The following is a 23,906-nucleotide window of genomic DNA, read 5'->3' as shown; positions in this document are numbered from 1 at the left end:
ATTTCAAAATTACATTTAAAAAAATAAGAGAATTAATGTGACACATATAAATAAATAAATAAAAAGTTGAGCTCAAAGAAAGTCAATCATAAACCAAAGAAAAGAAAAGAAAGAGGAACTTGAAAAAGATAGAACTTGAAAATTTGTTGGAGCCTCTGACAATAAACATCTTTAATTTGAAGAAAAAGAAAGGAGAATGTAGAGCTAAACTAAATGTCTTCAATCTCAAGAAGAATGAGAGATAGAATGAGATAGAAACTACAAAGCATATGTGAGTTTGTGAGTTTTAAAGTGTAGGAGTCTTGATTTACATATTTATCATCGTTAGTTGAAAACTTGTAAGTGGATATGATGAGAGTACTTTAGGCATCCAAAATGTAAAATCCAAATAAGGGAAGCCTCTTAAATAGTAATATAGAAGATATATATAATTTTTATTTTGAGAATCTAATTTATAAGTGGATAAAGAAATTTGAAAATCAACTGATGAGTAACCCTATTTTTTAGGCAATGTTTTAGTAGGAGTTAGTGTTTTACATGAAAATTAAAGAAGTATTTTACCAAGTTTTGTCCCTACTTAAACATAGGTTGTAAGGGTATTTTAGAACCCAAAAAAAAAATCCGGTTCAAACAAAGGCAGCCACTTAAATAGTAGTATAGATATGACGAGAAGTCTTTAGCGGACCATATCTTTGCTATCTTGAATTGTGTATTATAATGAACTCAATATACCATTATATTATAAAACCACAGGAATTCATGGTATTCTACAAAACCATGGTCTACACATTTATTGTACTATCTTAATATATTCTTACAGCTTTCAATGATTACATTCACAATTTCCTTCAATCACAGAACCATATCAGCAACCTAAGATGAGGTTCTTTGGTAATAATTACCAAAGTATGTCACACATAATTCATGATTAACGTGCATGTGCTTGTGCTTGTGCTTCATACCACTTCTGCACGTCTATGACATCATTGGCGATCGACAAAGCAAAGAAACCAAGAAAAAGTTAAAAAAGTAAGAATCTTCCTCTCTAGTTCAAGCAATCGCAAACCAAGTCTAACACTCTAGCTTTAAGCCGTAAAAACTTTTACGACCCATGTCATTTTCTCAAACACATATAATTATCAGAATCTAACATTTAATATTAGTACATTTATCTTTTGAGGAACTCCATTCTTCCTCATTGGCCAAATCGATTTTTTTCTTTTTTGTGCTGCAAAAAAAAAAAAACCAAGAAGGGCCTCATCACCATGTCTCCAGGGGTACAATTGCATATTGAGAAGAGTCATGTAAGTTGTTCTCTTTTATGTAATACATAACATGATTAAGTGTAGGTCTTGATCTAAATAGAATTATTGAACCATTTTATCCACAAGAATTTGTTAAATTTGGGTCCTATCTTTCATTAACTTCCTAATTTTATAATTTCTTATTATGAAATACTTTTTAATTTTATATGAGACATATGTTTGTGCAGGTGGTGATGGATAATGGCATACTAAAAGTAAAATTATCAAAGCCAGATGGAATCGTTACAGGGATAAAATATAATGGCATAGACAATTTACTTGAAGTTCTTAATGAGGAGGTCAATAGAGGGTACAGTATGGCTCTACAATTGTTCTCTTTGTTTTCTAAGTGGGGTCTTAAATATTGTTGATTTTCTTTTAAGGGTCTATGAAAGCAAGCAATTTAAGGTAGTTATGCACTATATAGTTATTAATGAAATATATATGTAGGTACTGGGACCTTGTATGGAGTGAAGCAGGAAGTACAGGAACAACGGGTACATCTGATGTGTATGTTAAATACCTCTACAGTTTTACATATGCTCAGCAATGAAGAAAAATGACCTCTATTGCTTCTTCTCATTCTAACTTTGCTTTATAATCCAATTGATCTTTTGTTCTTCTTCATCCTCTTTGTTTCCCCCTCCAACCTTGGTTAGCAGTTTGGTTTTTTTCGTCATAATTTCTAAACAAAGGTTATATCCCAAATGTTTTTCTTTTTTCCTTTTTTGGGTGTGTTAAGGATCATCGATCTATGCAATTTAGAGAAAAGTAGAGGGAAAAAAAGGCTTAGAAAACATTGCAATGATATTTTATGTGATTTGACCATGTGTCTACATCAACGAAACCTAAAACTAATATATTTTTCACTATAAAAAAGAATAGGCTTAACAACACACATACATACCTATATTGTCCCTAGTTATATATAACCCTAATTTGGTACAATAAAATTGCCAGTACTTAACTTGGTTTTTTTTCCTTTTCTTTTTTTCAAATTCAATTGTTACAATGGAGGAATGAAGATTTGAATCTTAAATGTTTTTATCAAAAACACCACAATGAAGGAATGAAAATTTGAATTTTAAACGTTTTTATCAAAAACACCAGAAAATAATAGTTGAATTATAAAATCTTATTTTATTGACAAATTTTCAATATCTTTTTTTTTTTTTTTTTTGGTTGAGAATTTTCAATATCCTTAATGTTACTGAACGATGGAGACGATACCTATTATTCGACCCTAACATGGCAAACTTAAATCAAAGTGCAGTACCAGTGGGCCTCATGGGCTCCACTCCGTTGCATTAAGCTCATGCTTTGTCCATAACAGCTCTAATATAGAGATCACATTAATCAACATTACTTTTTCATTATTAATATATGAGTCACCGTTTTTAACGTTATTGCATCAAATATTGTTAACAAAGTTGGTGAGTTCTTTCTATGACTTTTTTTTTTCTTTTTTGAGAAGCAACTACTTTCATATTTTGGTTTCTTCATCTCTGTTATTAAGAAAAGCAATAAATATCATGCAGGATTAAAGGAACAAGTTTTAGGGTTATAAAGGAAAGTAAGAAGCAAGTAGAGATCTCATTCACAAGGTTGTGGGATCCCTCGCTACAAGGCAAGTCCGTCCCCTTAAATATAGACAAAAGGTACTCAATCAACTCTTTTTTTTTTTTTGGTGAAAGGTATGAATTCATTAAAACTAAGAAAACAAAACAGGACCAGGACACAACCTGTTAAAGAACAGACCATTGTTGTGGGACACAGGCTATTATACTATTATCTATCCAAATATATATATATATTAAAAACGAACTCTTTACATTATTAGTTTGTGCTTCATGATGGAGTAATTTTATTGAAGCAACTTTTTTATTATAATTATTAAGGCGATAAGTTATATTTATTAATTACAGCAATATTACTTCTTCTTCTCTTTTTGAGAAACACACATATATAAGGGAAGAGGATGAGATAAGGGAATACACTTACACGCCAACACTAAAACTACATGTAGCAATATTACTTTTATATAGATTTATTATTGGCATCACTTTTATTATTATGTATCAATCCAATATGTCATGATAGTATTTGTGAAAAAAATTTAAATTAATGATGGTGACATGACATATATACATGATGTTTCAGGTTTATAATGCTACGTAATTCCCCAGGCTTCTACACCTATGCCATCTATGAGCACTTAAAGGAATGGCCTCCTTTCAACCTCCCACAAACCAGGATTGTATTCAAACTCAGAAAAGACAAGTACACAATAATATTGCATTTCTACTTTAGTCAAATGAATTATTTCTTACCTTTTTTTTTTATGAACAGCTATATCTTTTCTATTAATGGAAACCAAACTTAATCCAAACATATCTAGAATAAGGGGGCTTTTTAAATAATAATAATAATAATAATTTGATAAATGAGAGAGAGTGATTTAAATCCTGAATATCTCAATTAGAAGTACTAAGAAGTACCAATTGAACTATAAGACTCTTGGTTAAGATTATTTTTACTTAATGATAATTGTAAGTTTGTATTCACATTAGTTCCTTATCTTGGTGAATGACATATAGGTTTCAATATATGGCAATGGCCGATAACAGGCAAAGATACATGCCTCTTCCAGATGATCGCTTACCAGGAAGAGGCAAGCCTCTAGCTACCCCAGAAGCAGTCTTACTTGTTAATCCTATAGAGCCAGAGTTCAAAGGGGAGGTACCTTTTTTGTACACATTTTCTCTATGACTTTGAATCCTTGTATGGTAAGAATTATTGTAAGAAAATTAGTTGAAACCAATTTATCATAGATGAATTTCCTTGCATGTATAGGTGGATGACAAGTACCAATATTCGTGTGAGAACAAAGATCTTCGGGTCCATGGATGGATTTGCATGGACCCACTCGTTGGGTTCTGGCAAATCACACCTAGCAGTGAGTTTCGATCGGGTGGACCCATCAAACAAAACCTGACTTCCCATGTGGGGCCTGTCAACCTTGCTGTAAGTGATAAAAATTAGAGTAATATTAGGTATACAATTTTTTCATGATTTTTTTTTTAATAAGATGGTCATTGTGATTAAAAGAATATTATTTTCATATGGATACAATGCAGTCATTAATATCACTTTATTATACACTAATTATAACATGCCATTTTAATAGTTATGACAAGAAATTGTTATTTTTATGTTACTACTTACTAGACTTATTGCTAAAATTGTTTGAGTTTATTTCTCCTCATAAAGAGAATTTAGGTTCAAATTTGCTCAGCAAGTGAAAAAAAATACGGTGCATGCACATGATAGGCTCACCATGAATTAGTATTTAGTAATTAGTACCAATTTATATGATTAATAATCATCTCTAATCATATTAACCCGATCTAAATTATGTTTCAACCAGATGTTTCTCAGTGCTCACTATGCAGGAGAGGATCTTGTGCTGAAACTCAATCCCGATGAGCCATGGAAGAAAGTATTCGGCCCTATCTTTATGTATCTTAATTCTGTCACAGATGGAAATGACCCACTTTATCTTTGGGAGGATGCTAAAAATCAAGTAAGTAATTTAAAATAGAGCTAGAGTTACCAAAATACAACCTTTGTAATTGAGAAGTATTAATTTAAACTTAAATTGATCTTCAGATGATGATTGAAGTTGAAAGTTGGCCATACAATTTCCCAGCTTCTGATGATTTTCCAACTGCTGATCAAAGGGGTAGTGTTAGTGGCAGATTACAAATCCAAGATTGGTAATTAAATCACTTTGGTTTTGTGTTTTTTTACTTAAAACTCTTATTTTGTACCTTCGAAAGGAATGAGGTCTATTCTTTTCATCTGGCATATTTAATAATCGTATCATTTATTTAATTACGTATACGTAATTTAATACATATAGATGGTCTCTACATTGTCACATAATGGGTTGGAGGATATTCATCCAACCCAATTTAGAAGAAAATATTGTTTGATCATAATTTAATTTTAAATTTAAGAAAATGAGATTGATAGAAATACATCTTGAAGACACTCAAGAAATATAGTAATTAAACACCTGATGTTACAAGATTGCACAACTAATTTACTTCATTTGAGATATCACACATCTATTGATTGTCTTTACTCTTTATATTTGATCCTAAACTAAAATTTTCATCTCTTATCTGGCTATAGGGGATTAATTTTTTTATTTTATATATATATATGGTTTATTTCATCTCTTATGGCCCTTGCCCAGGTTTTTAAGTGATGAGTGCATTTCTGCAAACTGTGCTTATGTGGGACTGGCACCACCTGGAGATGTTGGATCCTGGCAAAGAGAATGCAAGGTGATATTAGTTCATCATATGGTTTATTACTTATAACAAGAATATCAACATATTATATTCTATTATTAAAAAAGAAAATGCTAATAGTACTAAAAAATTGGCATGCTAATTACACTACACAAAACGCTAGCTATAGCTACGTTTAAAAGTTAATTCCCTTCATTTCTACCATGCCATCTGTTTAATAGTTAGTCCTGGTGTGTAGATGAATAGCAATCTTTCCCTTACCCTTTTTTCTTTGTTGATTTGATTCACTTAGAAAAAATTAAAATAAATATTGTACACATCTTGAACAATAACTTCATTTTTTTAATTTATTTTTGTCTTGACAATAATTACATTTCAAATTTTCGAAGTAATCTTGAAGTATAATAATATTATTGATTCAACATCACCAGGGTTATCAATTTTGGACCACAGCAGATGCAGATGGCTACTTCTCCATCAATAACATAAGATGTGGCAGCTATAATCTTTATGCATGGGTTCCTGGTGTCATTGGTGATTATCAATATGATGATTTCATTACCATTAACGCAGGTCCTATTCTTTACCTCTGAACCTTCCGAACCTTTATAAGGGCCAAAATAGCCAAATATCACTATTTGGTAAAATATGTATGGATCTACCACTGTTTGCGAAATAATTAGAGATCTACAACTTTTTTAAAACTCGAGTTTGCCATGTAACTCGAGTTTCACAAACTCGAGTTCCACAAAAAATAGCCACCATTTTTTTATGTAACTCGAATTCCATAAAAAATAGCATGGCAAACTTAAAGGTTATTTTTTAAAAGAAATTGAGTTATACGGCAAATTCGAGTTTCAAAAATGTGGTAGACTGCTAAATATTTCACAAACAGTGATATCTTGCTAAATATTTTGCTAAATAGTGGTATATGGCCATCTTGCCCTTTATAAGTTCTCATTTTGTTCATACATTGTCTTATATGAATAACTTGTGCAAAAACAGGTTGTGATATTGATTTGGGTTATCTTGTATTTGAGCCACCAAGAGATGGCCCAACACTGTGGGAAATAGGCACCCCAGATCGCACTGCTGCTGAGTTTTACATTCCTGATCCTGATCCAAAGTATATTAACAAACTTTATATCAATCATCCTGACAGGTCAGCAATTCCCATTGTAAATTTAAAGAGTATAAATTTTTTTTTTTTTTTTGACATTTTGTATATTTTTGCTTTAGTTGTTCGAACTTCTAAGAGATATTGACCCAACAAGCAAAAACTAAAAAAACATAAAGCACATTTAGGAAATAGGGAGTTGTAAATCATTGTTTGATATTGGCAGGTATAGGCAGTATGGACTTTGGGAAAGATATGCAGATTTATATCCTGATGAAGATTTGGTTTACACAGTGGGTGTTAGTGACTATAAAAAAGATTGGTTTTTTGCTCAAGTTACCAGGTGCATTTCTTTCCAATCATCAACTTATCTTTTATATCATGATTGCATTAATCAAATAATAATTCAAATTGAAGTTATTATTTCTTGTAAATGATAAAATAGAATTCATGATATCTAGACATTATTGTGTGGCAGAAAATTAAGCGATGACACATATCAAGGAACTACATGGCAAATTAAGTTCAAACTTGACCTAGTGGATACAAATGGATCCTATACACTGCGATTGGCACTTGCAACAGCCCATATATCTGAATTACAGGTATGGAACTTCAAGATTACTTTTCATTAAATATTAGCACTTAATAACTAATTATAGCATGTTAATGAATTTTTTTTGAGAAACCACCCCAGGAAGAGGGGACATGTTAATGAATTATCAAGATGGTTGATTTTTTTTTTTTTTTGGGAGAAGGATTATGATGGTTGATCTTTCTTTCATTTGTTGGGATATTATGTTTAAGGGAAGTTTCAAATTAAATAGTGGTATTAAGTAAATGATTAATAAACACAAATTGGACACATCTTAACATTTTTTTTTAGTAAATAGTAATACTTACTAGAACACACACAAAAATAGTAATATTAGTGTTTTAAACCGAGTTTATTATACATTATATAATATTTTTTCAGTTTTAAACCAGGACACATCTTAACTTAAGCTTTAGTTTTGAGTTGAAAAAAATAGTGTTTCAAACATAATATTCAAATACCCCATCCGCCACCAATGACCTTTAGATCAAAATGACATGTTTTGATGATTCTAGCGAAGACATCTAGAATACAATTCTCACTCTCCACTTAAAACTTAAAAGTATCAAAATTTGTATCAGTCATATAACCCATAGTTTTGTGTCCAACTTATATCTAATTTAATTTTAATGCAAACTATTATTACCAAATTCGACATGTACCTTATACTTATATATGCCAAAAGCATGAAATAATTATTTCACTTAAAAGAAACTTTCCAAAACTGTTATGCTAACACATTTCCCATATTTCTAGCTATGCATGTGGATTTACACCCTATTGATTTTGTTTGATTGATTTCTGAAAGGTTCGAGTTAACGATCCAAAAACAAGTCCTCCCCTATTCTCAACTGGAGTAATTGGTCATGACAACACAATTGCTAGACATGGAATTCATGGACTCTATCGGCTGTACAACATAGAAGTACCATTCACTCAGCTTGTGGATGGGCATAATACCATTTTCTTGACACAAACAATGGCCTCCGGCGATTTTCCAGCTTTGCAAGGGATTATGTATGACTATATTCGTTTTGAAGGCCCATCATCCTCTTATTCCAAGAAAAAAACAAACTAGGTTTGTATAGGTATATATATATATAAATCTACATTGTTGAACACTTTATAGAAGAAATATCTTTTATCTCCAATAATTAATTAATTAGCATACAGAACAAATTGCCTTCCAACAATGGGCATAACGATGTTTGTATTTTATTTTGAAGATTTTATAATTAATAGCTTTAATAATTGCAAAATGAAAAATATTTTTTGTATGCTATTTCATCAAAATTAGAAATGGGCTATTGGGAAACTTCTGGCCCAAAGCGACATCAAAAATTAAAAAGCTGTAATTCCTACAACATATTTGTTATTAGATTGGCCTCAAACTAACATGACAGAGCATCTCATATATGATGTATCACATCGGATCATGCATATATTAAAGTCCCCCTAGCTACACACTAGTGTTTAGGAACACTGTATTGTTGTAACTCGAAAACGTGAGTTAAAGTTTTCAGTTATAAAAAAACACACCTGCGTATAAGCACAATTGTACAAATACAAATACAAACTTTACCTCGAACTAGACCACAACTACCCAATTTGAACCAGTTTTGCACGTGTTAGAATGCACTTGCCAATAACGTACTTAAAAAAAAAAAAAAAAACTGTAACTTTCTTTTTTAGCTTTTTAGTTTATTTATATATTGTAAAGACACAAATTGATTTCTAAGCCCAAAAGATAAAAGGATTTAGGCTTAAAGAGCCCCAATAAAATGAACTCGTAGAGAATAGGGGCGAAAATATGAAATTAATCATAATTTCCCAACTATATAATTAGTAGTCACTGTTACAAAACTATATTTTTTATTAATATCTTGAGTCTAAAAGAGTCGATTTTGGGTCTAAAAATCAAGTCTTTGGGGGTCGATTTTCATGGTCTGATCATGTCTGATGTGACATTTTTTCCATGTGGCGACCACTTGGAAATCGAGTCTCTAAGACTCGATTTATAAGCCAAAAAAAATTTAAATCCAAATCTCTCATGTACAAGCCCAGAAATACCCAAAAAAATATTGAACGTGAGCAAAACCATCCTGTGCATCCAAGCCATCCCAAAAATGGCGAACCACCCGAACCATCCAAATCCACGGCGAGCAAAACCCAAATCCACGGCGGCAAATCTACGGCGAGCAAAACATAGGCCCATGGTGGCAAATCCAAAACTCCACAGCCACAACGATACACCCGCCGCCGATCTACTACTCACCTCCCCCCCCCCCCCCACGGCAACCGTCCAACCCAAATTCAACTCACCATGGCAAACCTCCACAACAGCAAATCCACCACGCCGATCTACTGCACCAAGACCACCGCGACCCACCACGCCCCAGACCCACTACAACCCAGATTCACAAACCACCAACCCGCCGCCACCAGATCCGACTCACCCCTCAACCAGTAGATCGGTGAGGAACCGGACCGAAACCCACAGTTTAGCTTCTTACAGCCTTGATCTTTGCTTCAGAGAGAGAATTAATGTGGATTGAGAACTTTGAGATTGAATTTGAGAATCAACCACAAAAAAAAAAAAAAAAAAACTCTTCTACTATTGGTGTTAGAGGGTTTCCTGTTTGTATGAAAAAAAGATTAACCAAGAAATGAATATATAGGAAGGGATATTTCTGATGTGGTAGTGAGAATCGATATCAAGCTTCAGAGAGAGGGAGAATGGTGAAAAGGAAAGAAAAGAGAGAGCAGGGAGAGAGGACCTAATTTGTAAAATTTAAATAAAAGGACCTGGCTTATAAATCGAGTCTTAGAGACTCGATTTCCAAGTGGTCACCACATAGAAAAAATGCCACATCAGACATGATCATACCATGAAAATCGACCCTCAAAGACTCGATTTTTAGACCCAAAATCGACTCTTTTAGACGCGAGATGTTAGTAAAATATATACTTTCCAAACAGTACCTACTAACTATGTTGTTGAGGAATTATGGTTAATTGCCCATTTTTGCCGAGAATAGGTTAGCAAACTAGGCTCTAATGAGTTGAATAACAATTATAGTAAATCCAGATGACAAGAAAACAAAGATAAACTAGTTTTATTCAAAGTAAATCTTCCTCAGCACAATTCGAGGAGAATAGTTCTTGTATAAAGTTCTTTTGAATTTGATTACAAGTCCAGTTCTTATTGCTACAGTATCTTTCTCTCTGGATTCTCTGATACCCCATTATCAAGAAGCCCTTTCCTTTTTATATTCTGTTGTCTTTCTTCATCTTCACCCTCCACGTGTAGGTCAAATTGCTAGCCCTAATCCTCCTCCCATTAGCACCGTCCTGAAATCTTTCGGAACAGCTGTAAGGCTGAACACCACTGTTCAAGTATCACCTCCACATTAATGTGGCCAGAGGGTTAGCTGCAGAGTTTTTAATGCGGTGATAGCAATTTTCTCTTAGATATTTCTTATCTTCCCTTTGTCCTATTCTCTCCTAAAGTTTATCCTTATCAGTATAATCCTCCGAAATGTTGCTCTTAATAGCATATCAAACCTTCTGACCTCTGCTTTGCTTAGCTGATGAGTCATTCCTCCTCGAATTATCTTCCCAAACCTTCATGGTCATAATTTGTCTGTGACACTCTGACTCATACTTCTTCCCTATCATTTACTTGTCTTCGAACTACTAAACGTCATCGGACAAGGTTCACGGCCCAATATACATCTCTGGGCCTCTCATCCCTACACACACACACATATATATGTTTATTTATAGTTTTTAAACCTATTTTTAGTTTATTTGTTTATATATAGTTTTTAAAACCTCTTTTTATTTTTGGTAGAATTATCCTTTAACTAATTTTTAATACTAAATAAAATTATTATTTTTCAACTAGCCACATTTGAAGAGTTAAGTCCCCTATAATCATCGGCCTGATTCACCATATCATCCTAAATAAATTAAGATTTGCAACACCATATCATCCTTAATGAACCTCCATATTTCCCCTTTTTTTATGAAAACCAATAACATACTTTCATTAATTTGTCATTTCTAATATTACGAGTGTTGTGTACAACAATTAGTCAATTACATAGATTTGTCAAGTCTCTTCTTGGTTTCCACGGCAGCATCAGTAGCTTCAACCTGCATCTTGGCAGCCTTTAGATCAGCTTCAGTCGCTTCCCTCTCGTTCTTTGCTGTCATTTTTTTCGCCTACTTCCAATTTTTCCATATCAACAAAAGGAATTTTTCCATATCAACAAAAGGAATCGATCATTCGGTCCCCAGAAAGTGTGTAAAAGTGTATATATTTAAATAGGGAATTAAGTTGAAAATAGGTGCATAACTACTTAAGGTCCGTTTGAGAACAGCTCATTTGAAATTGAAATTTTTTTGCTGAAAATGCCGTAAATAAAGTTAAAAAGTAGCTGAAATAGTACCATGAAATTCATAAATAGTACCAAAAAGTGTAATGGAACCCATGAATGTAGTCAAAATAAGCTAAATAGTAAAAAAAAAAAAAAACTAGATTTTTAAGCTAATATCAAACGCACACTTAATCTTATCCAATCTTATCCATGCTACAATCCTTAATTCTTTATTGAATGTGTCATTTGAATAAATCTATAACATTAATAAAGTATACCTCCATTTTGTGGGGGTAAGGTATCTAATTAGTGAAATTATGATCAGATAAGACACTAAAATATAAATGTAGGGAAGTTGTCAGTACACAATTCTTGCTACGCACACAGTACACAAGTTATTTTTTGAATTGAAATCCTGACTTGAAGTGTGTGTAATGGCATAGATATATACTCCATATTATACCAACATCTAACATTTGTTTTTTCTATGAAATATTTAAACTTTAATAGAAAGTTAAGGAACATTTTCTTTTTATGGGGTAAGTAGTAAGTACATAATAGTAATAGTAAACATGGTAAGAGAGAAGAATCTAATAAAAGAAGAGAGCTAGTGAAATACGTACCAGGCCAAAGAAGAAGGCTTTGGCATAGCTAAAACCCTCTTGCACCGAAACTGCGAACCAAATACAATCCTTCTTCAACCGTGAAATCGCTGACATTTCTTGTTCTCTCTTCGTGGTACTTGCGGCTGTTGGCGGTGGCGACGACCTGATCTCTTCCATTACTCTCTCTCTCTCTCTCTCTCTCTCTCTCTCTCTAACAAAGCTGTGATGGTATGGGAGAAGAGAAGAGAATGGTGCTGAATTTTCCTCCTTAAGGCCACGAAGCTTACACGTTTGTGTGCAGCTTGCTCTACGTGGCAGCTTTAGAGCTCACCCACAACTACATTCTCACGCCAGCGAAACAGAAGACTGTATGACTCATGTGCTTGAAATATTATCTTTTGACTTGTGAGACTTTATCGGATACTCTCCATGTGACTTTAATCATGCTTCAATGGAAAATTCTTATATAAAAAAAAATTCAATCGAAATTTATTGAATACTTCTGAGAGTATTATAAATGCTTAATTTCTCTTCTCATTTAAATTATGGATCCTATCATGAATTTAATTAATAAAATTTACAATTATGTGAGAACATAAAAAAAAGTATTTTATAATTACCCAGCTTCAATGAACAATGATATTTTTTATCTGTCGTTAGGCTTATGCCCAGTTAGCAATAAAGGATGGAATGGAAACATATTCGAAGGTCCTGAATTGAAACAACACGCTTGTGTTGTCGTGATGTAAATGAATGTACTAGACTCTTAGTACTTAGAGATAATCTTCTTGCATCCTTAGGAATAGGCACATTTGAATGAATAGGTATATCCACTCAAGAGTTACTAGCTTATCCAAATATCATTTATTCACTATAAAAACAAATATTGCTTCCGTGAAACAATATTGTCCATAAAGCAGGATTATTGTATGTGTGAAAGTGCATCATATTATGCTATAATCGCTCATCACAACCGCACACTAACAAAAAACATGAATTTCATTCCATTTCATCTAAAATTGCCAAAATTTTATATTCTAATTTGTTAACTTGTATGAATCATATATCTATTATCTATCATTCTAAATTTCAGCCCATTCTAATTCATTCCATCCATTTCAATTCATCCCACTAAATTTTATCTGATATAATGATTTCGGCTGATAATCCTAAGACAATACGCTAAAAGAGACTAGTATCAAAATATTCTGTTTTATAGCACAAACTGAAATAGTATGTCAAAAAATACTAATAAAGCACATGGAAAATTATCTTAATTGTTTGGTTAAACATTCCTCTTCCAACATATGGGACCAACAAATGTGTATGCTTAGAAATGATGATTTATGCTATGGCTCCATGAGATTAAAAAAAAAAAAAATTGTGTATCTATTATATGCAGCACATCTCTCGTATTGTGCAAGTCCCACCCATCTACGAGAGAGATAGAGAGTACCATCGGATAACTTTGGGCCTTTCCAACCCAGTCTTGGGCCCAATATGTCATGACTCCTATCTGCCACAAATGAAAAGAATAACGATAATATTTTTTTTACACAAAAAGATAAAGCGGAAGGGCAAATAAGTCATTTCGCATACTTCCAGATCTGTCGCGTCTATATATACCCCTAAGCTACAAAAATTAGGGTATAAAAAGCCCCAAATCTCTCCGCCCAAAGTTTCTTCGAAGACCAAACGTACAAACGAGACGAAGAAGAAGAAGAATCACAAGCTCAACGCCAAAACCCAAAACCATCTGTAACCTCTCAAATCTCTTTCAGTTTCTTCTCTCTTCCTTCAAATCATTCACATCTTTTACTCATTTTCTGTTTTCATTTTTCAATTTTTCAATTTCCAATTCCAATCTTTTTTCATTGTTCATGATGAGTGTGTGTGTGTAATTGGTTCAGATCGTGTGCGGTGACGGAGAATGGCGACGTTTGAACTGTACCGTAGATCGACGATCGGGATGTGCTTGACGGAGACTTTGGATGAGATGGTGAATAGCGGTACGCTCAGTCCTGAGCTCGCCATTCAGGTTCTCGTTCAGTTCGATAAGGTACAGTTTTAGGTCATTCGTGGTTTTGCGCTTTGCTGGTTGTGTATGAGTCACTGTTTTTTTGCACTTTGGAATCTTTTGTTTTAATATTATTTTTTTAATTTTTTTTAAATATTATTTTTAGTCTATGACTGAAGCTTTGGAAAGTCAGGTGAAAAGCAAGGTCACCATTAAGGTAAATTTTTTTTTTTTTTTCCTTTTTCAAATTGAGTTTATGTTATTGTTGAATGTTGATTATGGATCAGGTAGTGTAGTGTTTTTTTTTTTTATGAGATAAATTTAATGCAATATTCACCTATTTATAGTAATATTTTTGATGTTATTGATGAGAATATAGAAAACTATAATTATTTGAGATTCTGAGAATAATTAGTCTTTTGTTTTTTGTTTTTTTTTTTAAAAAGGGTAATGCTAAAACCACAATCGGTTGATGTGACCAACCTCTTATTGGTTTTTATCTAAGCCCACTATTAATATCACTTTTCATTTACTAATAATCAATCACCACATCAGCAGTTTGTAAAATAGTTTGTATCTCTAGCATTATTCTTAAAAAACATCTTGTTTGGGTTGCGGAGCATGCTGGTTGTTTCTGTTTTCGAGTTGAAAATGACAATGTTGAACTTTTGTTGGGGGAATATGCCATATGTAGAGGGGAGCAATTAATGCACCAACGAGGAAGAGTGAGCTGATTTTGATGAATAAGAAAATTTTATTAGGAAAGAAGCTCAGTATACAAGAAATATGCTAGAGGAAGAGTGAGCTAATTTAAGACAAGAATGAAAAAAGATAGAGGAAGACATAAAAAGTCCATTTGGTTAAATGATTTGGGAGTTTAAAAGCATGTTTTCAAAACCCAAAATGCTGTTTCGCAACAACAATTCCTCATAGCTTTTTGACAAATGCTCATTTTAAACCCAAAATGTCATTTTGCAACAGCTTATAGAAACGCACCCAAAAGAATATCAATAGTGGTTAAAAAGGACTTCTTATAGAAGGAGGTGACATATATTATGATTTTGGATATGATAGAACTCATAGAAGGGCTATTAAGAAAACATTAATATATATATACATGTGGCCAACTCAGATTATTGTGGATCTCTAGCTCACCCCCAAAGTTTTGGGATTTAGACATGGTTATTTTTTATTGTTGTAGTATATTATACTTTGATTATTTATTTTTCCCTAATTTCCCAAGGGAAAAAGGAAATTATATTTATTTTGGAGATGGATTTTCAAGTGCTATCAATTTCCTATACTCTATTATAAGACATGGGTTCCTTATTATTATTGAATTCTTGAGTAATATTTTCTTCTTGGAAAAACACTAAATCAGTAGATGATAATGACAAAATCATGAATGGGTAATATTATTAAGCCTTTTTATTTTCTGCTGAAGAAGTATAATTGGGAACAGAAAATTGATTAAAGCAGATGGTATTGTCCTACCTTGCTATTAGTCTGTCACATTTAGGGTGGACCTATTTTAGTGGGTGCTCTCCATATTTCTCTTGCAAGTTACAGGTACTACTAAAGTTGCTTGCAGATGTTCCTAGGTTCCTGGCTTAAAGAAGCAATAAAATAAAAAATAAAATAAAATAACTGATAAAAAAAAAAAATTTAACTCTACCTGTTGATTACATTTTGGTGTAGCACTTGCTGACTTGAATGACTCAGATTTTTCATAGCATCAGAATGAATTACACTTATTATTCTTAAATTTTGGATTAATTGTCTGCCGGTAATGTTAGTGGTGACAAAAATGTGCTTGCAAGGAGTAATTTCTTGGCTTATAATTGTCTCCACTTTACAACAAAGGTGCTTATTAACTGTTAATCTATAACTTGCCTTCATTTATATACGTTCAAAAATACCTATCAAATTTTTTTTATACATGTTCAGAAATTATTGTATTGCGATATCTAGAGTTGACTTCTACAAGCTCTTTTGATAGAGATTTAAACAAAATGATATTAGAATGAGTGTATGGCTATCAGATGCAGATATAGATAAATTAAAATAAAATCAATCAAAGTCAATTAACAAAAAAATGTAGCCAATTGTCAAGCCCTCTAAAAGAAAAGCATACATTGGAACACCTCAAAGTCCTTATCCACTACCAACTTGTAAGGGGAGGACAAGTGGTAATGGCGGATGCTTTCATGAGACCAAAAAAATTGTTCTTTCCTCTTCAAAGTGCCAAAAATAGCACACAAATGTAATGATTGATTCAGGAAACACCCACTTCATCACCTATTGAACAAAGGAAAAGCTTTAAAGAGCCAAAGTGAAGTAACATAGAGTGGAGGTATTTGATGTCTGCCAATAAGCTCTAGTTCAAATGGCAACTTCTCCCTTGTACGAGTAAGGTGTTGAGTAAGGCTGTGGGTTCAATAGTCATTGGGTGTGTATAACTTGCCAATAATAAGTGAAATATATGAGTGATATGCTGTTGAAGTTCTCTGCAGTAAGCTGAGCATGGTGAATTACCTCCAAATCCAATACTGTTTCATACAGGAGTAATGTAGATGAGCGAACGTTCCAGTTTTCTGTCAATGGTTCTCATTTAAATGGCTTTGCTTATTTGATCCTTTGTATTCCTTTAACGCTTTAACTATAGGAATTTTGGCTATCATTTTTGTTAGATAGATATATGGATATAAGTCATGAAAGTGACATTGTACAGTTATGGCAGAGATAATTTTAAATTATCTAGGACTATAAAAAAAATATAATAAAAATAAAAATAAAAAAAGATTTGTTAAATTTTCTATGGTCATAAATTGAAACAATTTGACCATCCAAGCATACCTAAACAATAATGTTACGCTATAAAATCTTGTTATGCATTTTAATAGAGTTATGTACATATTTCAGGATTTGATGGTAGTAGTCTAACACTTGAGTGTACCCCATGGTACGGTTTAATAAGTGTCTATTACTTTTTTGGAATTATAAGTTTTTATTTTTAATTTGCATGCATTTAATGACTATTGTATATATCAATATATGTATATATGTATATCTAGTTAGGAGTATCTTAGAAGTATTGTGTTTGCTTATGCTTTGCTATAACCCCTTCTAGAAGTTTCCATGCTACTTATTCTTTAAAAGGAAAGTTGAAGCATTTCGACTCTTTAACCTATGCACTGTTAAAATTTCATATAGGTGTCATAAATTTCTATAAATCTCTTCTCTACTAAGTTGCTTCTTTTTGTGTGTTTCCTTTAACGTTCCTATTACATGGCTGCTGAAGTGGAAAACTCTTTTAAGAGCTGTTTATGAGCAAAAGAGTAAAGAAATTCCATTTGTAGTCTGTTATGCTTAATATGGAAGAGATATCCACACGTTATCAAAGTAGAATGTTGGAGCAGAACACACTGATTGCCTTAATTGCTACAATTGCTATCTTTTTGCCCTTCATGTAGTCATGGTTTTGGGTCAAAGTAGAAAAATAATGAATAAAGTCTTGCATCTCACTTGACTCAACATTAACGTGGTGGTTGGTTCTTACCCGCTGCTTTGATTAGGAAGACTAGTATTTGAAATGTTAGGTATGCCAGTTTATGAAATGCATCCTGTGATATGGGTATCTGAAATTTTGTAAATTCCTGCTGTTATTGGCTATTTATTCTAGAGTTTTGAATACATTGATCTTTTCATTACACTTGATTATATTTCTGCTTAAGTTTACGTCTTAACAAGAAACATAGGGTTGAGTTTCTCAGAGATTCAGGTACCATATATTTCGTTCTTTAGCTGACAAATCACTACTAATGTCAGTCTGGCAATATTCCCTTTCAAATTTTTTTCTAGTTAATATATTGTTATGATGGACTGTGCTAGCATTGCAATGTGATATCGGAGTCATTTCTGATACTTTATTCCTTATTTATCTTACAGGGACATCTGCACACTTACAGATTTTGCGACAATGTATGGACCTTCATCTTACAGAAAGCTACATTTAAGAGTGACGAGAACAGTGAGACTGTTGACAGGGTGAAAATAGTGGCATGTGATTCAAAGTTGCTCACGCAATGAAATGTCTGAGGGCAGTGGTCTGTTTAATAATGAAGAGTTTATTGCCCCCGTATTGGTAGTTGATGGGGATATGGTGGCAAGGAAGAAAAGTTGGAGTTTGTATTATTACCTGCAGGAACTGGTAACAGTGGGAGATTGAATATAAATTGTAAAGCCATCACCCTTGAGATTTATAGTTATTTGATGTTACATGGATTATGTTGCAAATTTATTGAATGAATCTTTGTATTATTATTTTTCTGTGGTAAATTAAATTAGTTTATTACTTGGAAAACAAAACAAAAAAACATGAAGGCTACAGCAAACTTGGGAGTCGGGAGATACTATGGCACTCAAGACAGCACAAACCAAGTGGCTGACTCTTGAGTATGCTCATATTCATCTTATTAAAATTAAATTCTTGGGGGAACTGCATTTTGGGTTTTTATAAGTTCTTCTAATGGGATATAGAATTGTTGTCGTTTCATCAGAGAATTGTGGGATACACAAACTGTGGCTTTTAATATCCTCTTTCTAATTGGAGCATAATCAACAAACAAAAAAAAGCTTCCCGAATTTTGGATAATTTTCTGCAAAGAATAAGGAAATTTGGTCTTTTATGAAAATCGAACACTCACGATTGACTGTTGAGACTTGAGATTGGTTCCCGAAATCTGTTAATTTATGACGCATGGCCAGTGCTTGGCAGATTTAAAAGTCCAAATTTGCGGGTGGAGCCAAATCAAGCCATAGACCCGTCAAATGGTTCTGTTTAGGATTCGTTTATTTTATTAAAATTAAAAAAAATTTGTTGAAAGTATTGTAGATAAAGATAAAAGTAAACTGAAATAGTATAGTGAGACTCATAAATAGTACCAAAAAATGCAATGGAACCCATAAATAATAATAAAATAAATTGGCAAAAATAATTTTTGCTAAATACAAACTAATTTGAAAATTAACAAACTATGAAATAAGATTGTGTTTAGTGTTTTTTTAAGTGAATCTTGAAGCAGCCTCTTAACTGTTAATCTTCGAGCAATTCAAATAATATTTACACGAGGGAAAGAAAAATTTTAAATAGAGTAGCATTTTGCTTATATTAACTCGAAAATTGAAACAGTTACAAATCTCAAAAATAAAAAATTGACTTAGCTATCCATTTTGAGGAACCCATCTTTTCTGAAAGTTGGTTCATATTCAACATATTATGAGAGAAATTGGTTCTCAATTATGGAGATGCTTTTTTTTTTTCCTAAAATAAACCTATCATATCTTTTGTTAATTGCCGTCATGCTATCACAATTTAAACCACATGAAATATGCTGCTTAATTTAGTCAAACCAATGTAAGGCTAACTGAAGTATTATTGAGTCCCAATAGGAGCTAGTAATCAACGATATGCTCATATTGGTAACGTTATTGTTGCTACAATTGAGGAAGCAATACCAAATACACCTCTAGAAAAATTCATAGTGATTAGAGTTGTGATTGTACGTATTTGTAATTAGAGATGCAAGAGACTACAAGAAAGTCAAAATTTTATTAATGGAATAATTTTTTACGTAAGCAACATGAATTATTCTTGAAAGTAGTAGCATTCTTCATGTTAATTGCACTCGCAGTACATCTTGCCTCCTGCCACATTCAAGAAAAGCAAAAGGTTCAGTTTAAGAAAGAATAAAAAATAAAACCAAAATATAAGTAGAATTAGAATGAACATTTCTACTAGATGAATTCAAAATTATTCTTGTAAACAACTAACATTGAAAACATGAATGGTTACCTGTTGCTTAGAAGAGATCCAAGTTAGAAAGAAAACTCTTGATGCTCTAACAAGAACAACGACCTTCTTTTTGGCTTTTGATCAACTTTGATACACAACTTTTTATAACCAAAAATGCTCCCAATAAGTTGAGCATTCATCATGAAGAAGAAAATTTTCAAAACAGAAAGGTACTCCATCATCTACACTCTCTAATTAACTCTTTTTCTATAACTCACTAGACCAATGATTAGAATAGGTGCTGCACTTGGATTTATATAGGCCAAAAGGTATATTTTCATATGCTTCCTACGTGACATTTAAGTTGTAAAATGTTATCCATCAAGATATGGTATACTCAAAATTTCAAGACTAACAACTAATAAATTTATTGTTCCTATTAACTCTCCATATTTGCTAAAATATTATAAGACTGCCTGCTAAAATTAGCTAGAACTTATAATCCTGCATGATTTATTTTTCAATTGCACACCAAGGTTTCCGTCTTAAACTTACGCAAGAGACAAGTAATTACACATATAATTTGTGAGATAAGGAAGAAACTTTATTGTGCATGTATCATTAAAAACTAAAAAAGACATGAGGTTCATTGGATTGAAACTCGAAAGCAGATTTTGCACCACATTCATATAGCACCATCATCAACGAGTTCTCTAAACAATGGGTCTTGTCCACACAAAAAAAAAAAAGCGAAATTATAGATAACATAATATTAGACATATGGTATATTTTGATAGCATTTTTTTATTATAGAAAATTGATAGCAAGTCTTTATTTCAAATTTTATGCCCCCAAAGTAAAAACATATTTCAAAATATTATATCATTATAAAGTAGAATTTGGATCACTTGAATCCATTTCTACGTATTGGGCATGGCATTTTTGGCCTTATCTATCTCTACTATCTCTAAAAAGACTCCCTTTTATGAACTGGACTTTTATATAATTTAAAAATACTACTAAACCTTATCTAAGGAAAAAAAAACTTGAGAATAACTAGGTAAAATTATATCTCTAACTCCACTTAAAATAACCTATAAAATAGGACACTCTCTTACTAATATATATTTTCAAGAAATTATGCAATTCTCTGATGGACCACGTCACTTGTCTACCATTCCACTAAAAGACTCTCACTTGTTTAAAATTGTTAAGTCAATTTTTTTTTTTATAAAAGGAAAATTATGACACTAAAAAAAATGAATCCCTGCACAACGCGTAAAATGAGGCTAGTAGCAAAATCTAGATGGTACATCATTAATGTTTTTTTTTTTTTTTGAGAAAGTCAATAATGTTTTGTTGAAAGTTGAAAAGTGTTATGGGAGGAAAATGTAGAAAATAATGCATAGTTTAACTCAAAATGGAGTCATTTGGTGAAAAAAAATCATTGAAATACGTTTCAAAACTCAAAAGTGGTTGAAAATGTAGCTTTAAGATGAGTATTTTTTTTAAAACAATATTTTTTCGGAGAACATATGTAAATATTTGAAATTATTTGTGTTCATTTTTTTAAAAGGTCTCTAAAAAATAAATGTCAATATTTATAAGTTCCATGCCAATCTAATTCTATTTCATGTCTTCCATGTTTTAACAAAAGTTTTACACCATGTTAATTTGACTAAATAGTGTATTACTTTCTTTTTTTTTAATTTGGATATATTCGGTGATATTACTTATTAAGTTTCACATTCCCCTCTCTTATTGTTGTAATCATCAAATTATAAATAAAAATAAATTTGATCGTTTAAATTTCATTTAATGTTTAAAATTTTAGATTGATCAACCTATTATATATATTTCATCATTCCATCCATAATTGATTTGATATTAAAAATTAGTGGACAAAATTGAGACAATTAAATATATAATACCAAACTAAAAGTCTTATAACTCAGTTGATACTTTTTAATATTTCAAATTAAGATATTTACGATTAAAAACCCCCAACGTGAACTATTGAATTATCAAACAGACATGTACACAAGAAGAAAATTGGAATGACAAAGTTTGGTTATAACCTTGGTTGTAGTCTACGATTACAACTTCACTCAATAAATGTTTATTTGATGTGAATTTTAAAAATCTATCATTAAATTACATTTTCTTTTTATATCCTCAATACTTGCAAAATTTTTTGAAAATTAAAAATCAATAGCTATGTCATCAATCAATTTTTTAAATTACAAGCTTTTTTAGTCTAAAACTACGCATAAAAAAGGTTTAAGAATCATATCTGAATGATACAAAATTTGACATATGTGTTAAAAGTGTAAAGAACATGCAATCCAACGGTTAAATTTTAAAAATATGTAGCAATTATATATATATATATATATATATATATATATATATATATATATATATATATATATATATATATATATAAAGTTGAACTACAATGAAGTTTGTAGTCAAATTTTGTTCAAATTGAAATACCATCATTCATCATTGGAGGACCAAAAATGTAATTTAGCCTAAAAAAAATGTATTGTTTGGCATTAACTTATAAACTTAGTTTTTAGTTTTTAGCTTTTTGTACAGTTTTTTAAAGCCTCATATTCTCCCGCATTTTCTCAATTTTTCAAAAATTTTCAAGATAAGCTAAATAAGTTGTCCCCAAATAAACATATATAGCAGTTTAGCCTTGAAAAACGGCACACTGTCTTGTCTCACTCTCCCATCAAAATGCGCTAATACCTTGAAGAAACGACCATAGCTCGGTTTCAATTCTAAAATCTAAAATCTAAGGAGTCATGTGGTGAAAAAAAAAACACCATTGAAATACGATTCAAAACTCAAAAGTGGTTGAAAATGTAGCTTTAAGATGAGTATTTTTTAAAAACAATATTTTTCAGAGAACATATGTACATATTTAAAATTATTTGCATTCATTTTTTTAAAAGTATCTGAAAATTAATGTCAATATTTATAAGTTCCATGCCAATCTAATTCCATTTCATGTCTTCCATGTTTTAACAAAACTTTTACACCATGTTGATTAGACTAAATTGTAAAGGGTTTGGCTCACCTCCGGTATTTTTTTAACTAGAAAATCTCCTTCTTTTAATAAGAAATTGCCACATTACCCACTAACTACATAAAAAGTGGATATATTTAGTGATATTACCTATTAAGATTCACATTTCCCTCCCTTATTGTTGTAATTATCAAATTATTAATAAAAATAAATTTGATCATTTAAATTTTATTCTACAATGTTTAAAATTTTAGATTGATCAACATATTATATTTCATCATTCCCTCCATAATTGATTTGATATTAAAAATTGATGGACAAAATGAAGACAATTAAATATATAATAACAAACTAAGGGTCCATTTGGGATCTGCTTATTTTGCTAAGACTGAAAATTTCTTGCTGAAAGACTATAGATAAAGGTAAAAGCTATCTAAAATAGTACAATGGAATCCATAAATAGTATCAAAAAGTGCAGTAAGACCCATGAATAGTAAAATAAGTTGACAATATTAATCTTTGCCAAACAGACACTAAAAGTCTTATAGCTCAATTGACTCTTTTAATATTTCCAATTAAGACATTTACGATTCAAAACTCCCAACTTAAACTATTGAATTATCAAATAGACATATACACAAGAAGAAAATTGAAATGACAAAGTTTGGTTACATGCTTGGTTGTAGTTTAAGGTCACAACTTCATTCAATATATTTTTATTTGATGTGAATTTTGA

The 23,906-nt window shown here is 31.6% G+C and overlaps 3 protein-coding genes across 4 annotated transcripts; 2 read left to right on the top strand and 1 right to left on the bottom strand.

Moving 5' to 3' along the window:
- Positions 1-1,184: 1,184 nt before the first annotated feature.
- LOC142619828 (uncharacterized) lies at positions 1,185-8,537 on the top strand. 2 transcript variants are annotated; one of them, XM_075793127.1, is made up of 15 exons: positions 1,185-1,304; positions 1,493-1,614; positions 1,755-1,814; positions 2,843-2,962; positions 3,465-3,584; positions 3,902-4,043; positions 4,158-4,328; positions 4,732-4,887; positions 4,974-5,080; positions 5,566-5,656; positions 6,055-6,196; positions 6,629-6,785; positions 6,967-7,083; positions 7,219-7,345; positions 8,144-8,537. In XM_075793127.1, the coding sequence occupies exons 1-15, from the start codon at positions 1,266-1,268 to the stop codon at positions 8,411-8,413; spliced, it is 1,941 nt and encodes a 646-aa protein (XP_075649242.1). In that variant the 5' UTR covers positions 1,185-1,265; the 3' UTR covers positions 8,414-8,537. The 2 variants fall into 2 exon arrangements, with proteins under 2 accessions (XP_075649242.1, XP_075649241.1); XM_075793126.1 differs by lacking the exon at positions 3,465-3,584.
- A 2,474-nt stretch (positions 8,538-11,011) lies between these two features.
- Positions 11,012-12,680, bottom strand: LOC142618274 (uncharacterized). The gene is made up of 3 exons (XM_075791181.1): positions 12,341-12,680; positions 11,441-11,562; positions 11,012-11,087 (listed from the first exon to the last, which is right to left on the bottom strand). Exons 1-3 carry the CDS (start codon positions 12,497-12,499, stop codon positions 11,039-11,041), a joined length of 330 nt encoding a protein of 109 aa, XP_075647296.1. The 5' UTR covers positions 12,500-12,680; the 3' UTR covers positions 11,012-11,038.
- A 1,268-nt stretch (positions 12,681-13,948) lies between these two features.
- LOC142621195 (transcription initiation factor IIA subunit 2) lies at positions 13,949-18,662 on the top strand. The gene is made up of 4 exons (XM_075794515.1): positions 13,949-14,080; positions 14,233-14,381; positions 14,506-14,556; positions 18,288-18,662. Exons 2-4 carry the CDS (start codon positions 14,253-14,255, stop codon positions 18,426-18,428), a joined length of 321 nt encoding a protein of 106 aa, XP_075650630.1. The 5' UTR covers positions 13,949-14,080; positions 14,233-14,252; the 3' UTR covers positions 18,429-18,662.
- The last annotated feature ends 5,244 nt before the right edge of the window (positions 18,663-23,906 follow it).

The sequence above is a fragment of the Castanea sativa genome, chromosome 12, assembly GCF_040712315.1.
Source record: "Castanea sativa cultivar Marrone di Chiusa Pesio chromosome 12, ASM4071231v1".
Taxonomy (NCBI): domain Eukaryota; kingdom Viridiplantae; phylum Streptophyta; class Magnoliopsida; order Fagales; family Fagaceae; genus Castanea; species Castanea sativa.
Note: the sequence above shows the minus strand (reverse complement) of the source record. Positions and strands in the feature narration are given on the sequence as shown.

Excerpts from the sequence above, each read along its gene's own strand:
- LOC142619828 (XM_075793127.1), top strand. The coding sequence starts at position 1,266 with ATGTCTCCAGGGGTACAATTGCATATTGAGAAGAGTCAT. Across the intron at positions 3,585-3,901 it reads TTCAAACTCAGAAAAGACAA|GTTTCAATATATGGCAATGG; the intron begins GTACACAATAAT and ends AATGACATATAG. Across the intron at positions 7,084-7,218 it reads TTTTTTGCTCAAGTTACCAG|AAAATTAAGCGATGACACAT; the intron begins GTGCATTTCTTT and ends ATTGTGTGGCAG.
- LOC142618274 (XM_075791181.1), bottom strand. The coding sequence starts at position 12,499 with ATGGAAGAGATCAGGTCGTCGCCACCGCCAACAGCCGCAAGTACCACG. Across the intron at positions 11,563-12,340 it reads AAGCCTTCTTCTTTGGCCTG|GCGAAAAAAATGACAGCAAA; the intron begins GTACGTATTTCA and ends AATTGGAAGTAG. Across the intron at positions 11,088-11,440 it reads AAGAGACTTGACAAATCTAT|GGATGAGAGGCCCAGAGATG; the intron begins GTAATTGACTAA and ends GTGTGTGTGTAG.
- LOC142621195 (XM_075794515.1), top strand. The coding sequence starts at position 14,253 with ATGGCGACGTTTGAACTGTACCGTAGATCGACGATCGGGATGTGCTTG. Across the intron at positions 14,382-14,505 it reads TTCTCGTTCAGTTCGATAAG|TCTATGACTGAAGCTTTGGA; the intron begins GTACAGTTTTAG and ends TATTATTTTTAG. Across the intron at positions 14,557-18,287 it reads AAAGCAAGGTCACCATTAAG|GGACATCTGCACACTTACAG; the intron begins GTAAATTTTTTT and ends TTTATCTTACAG.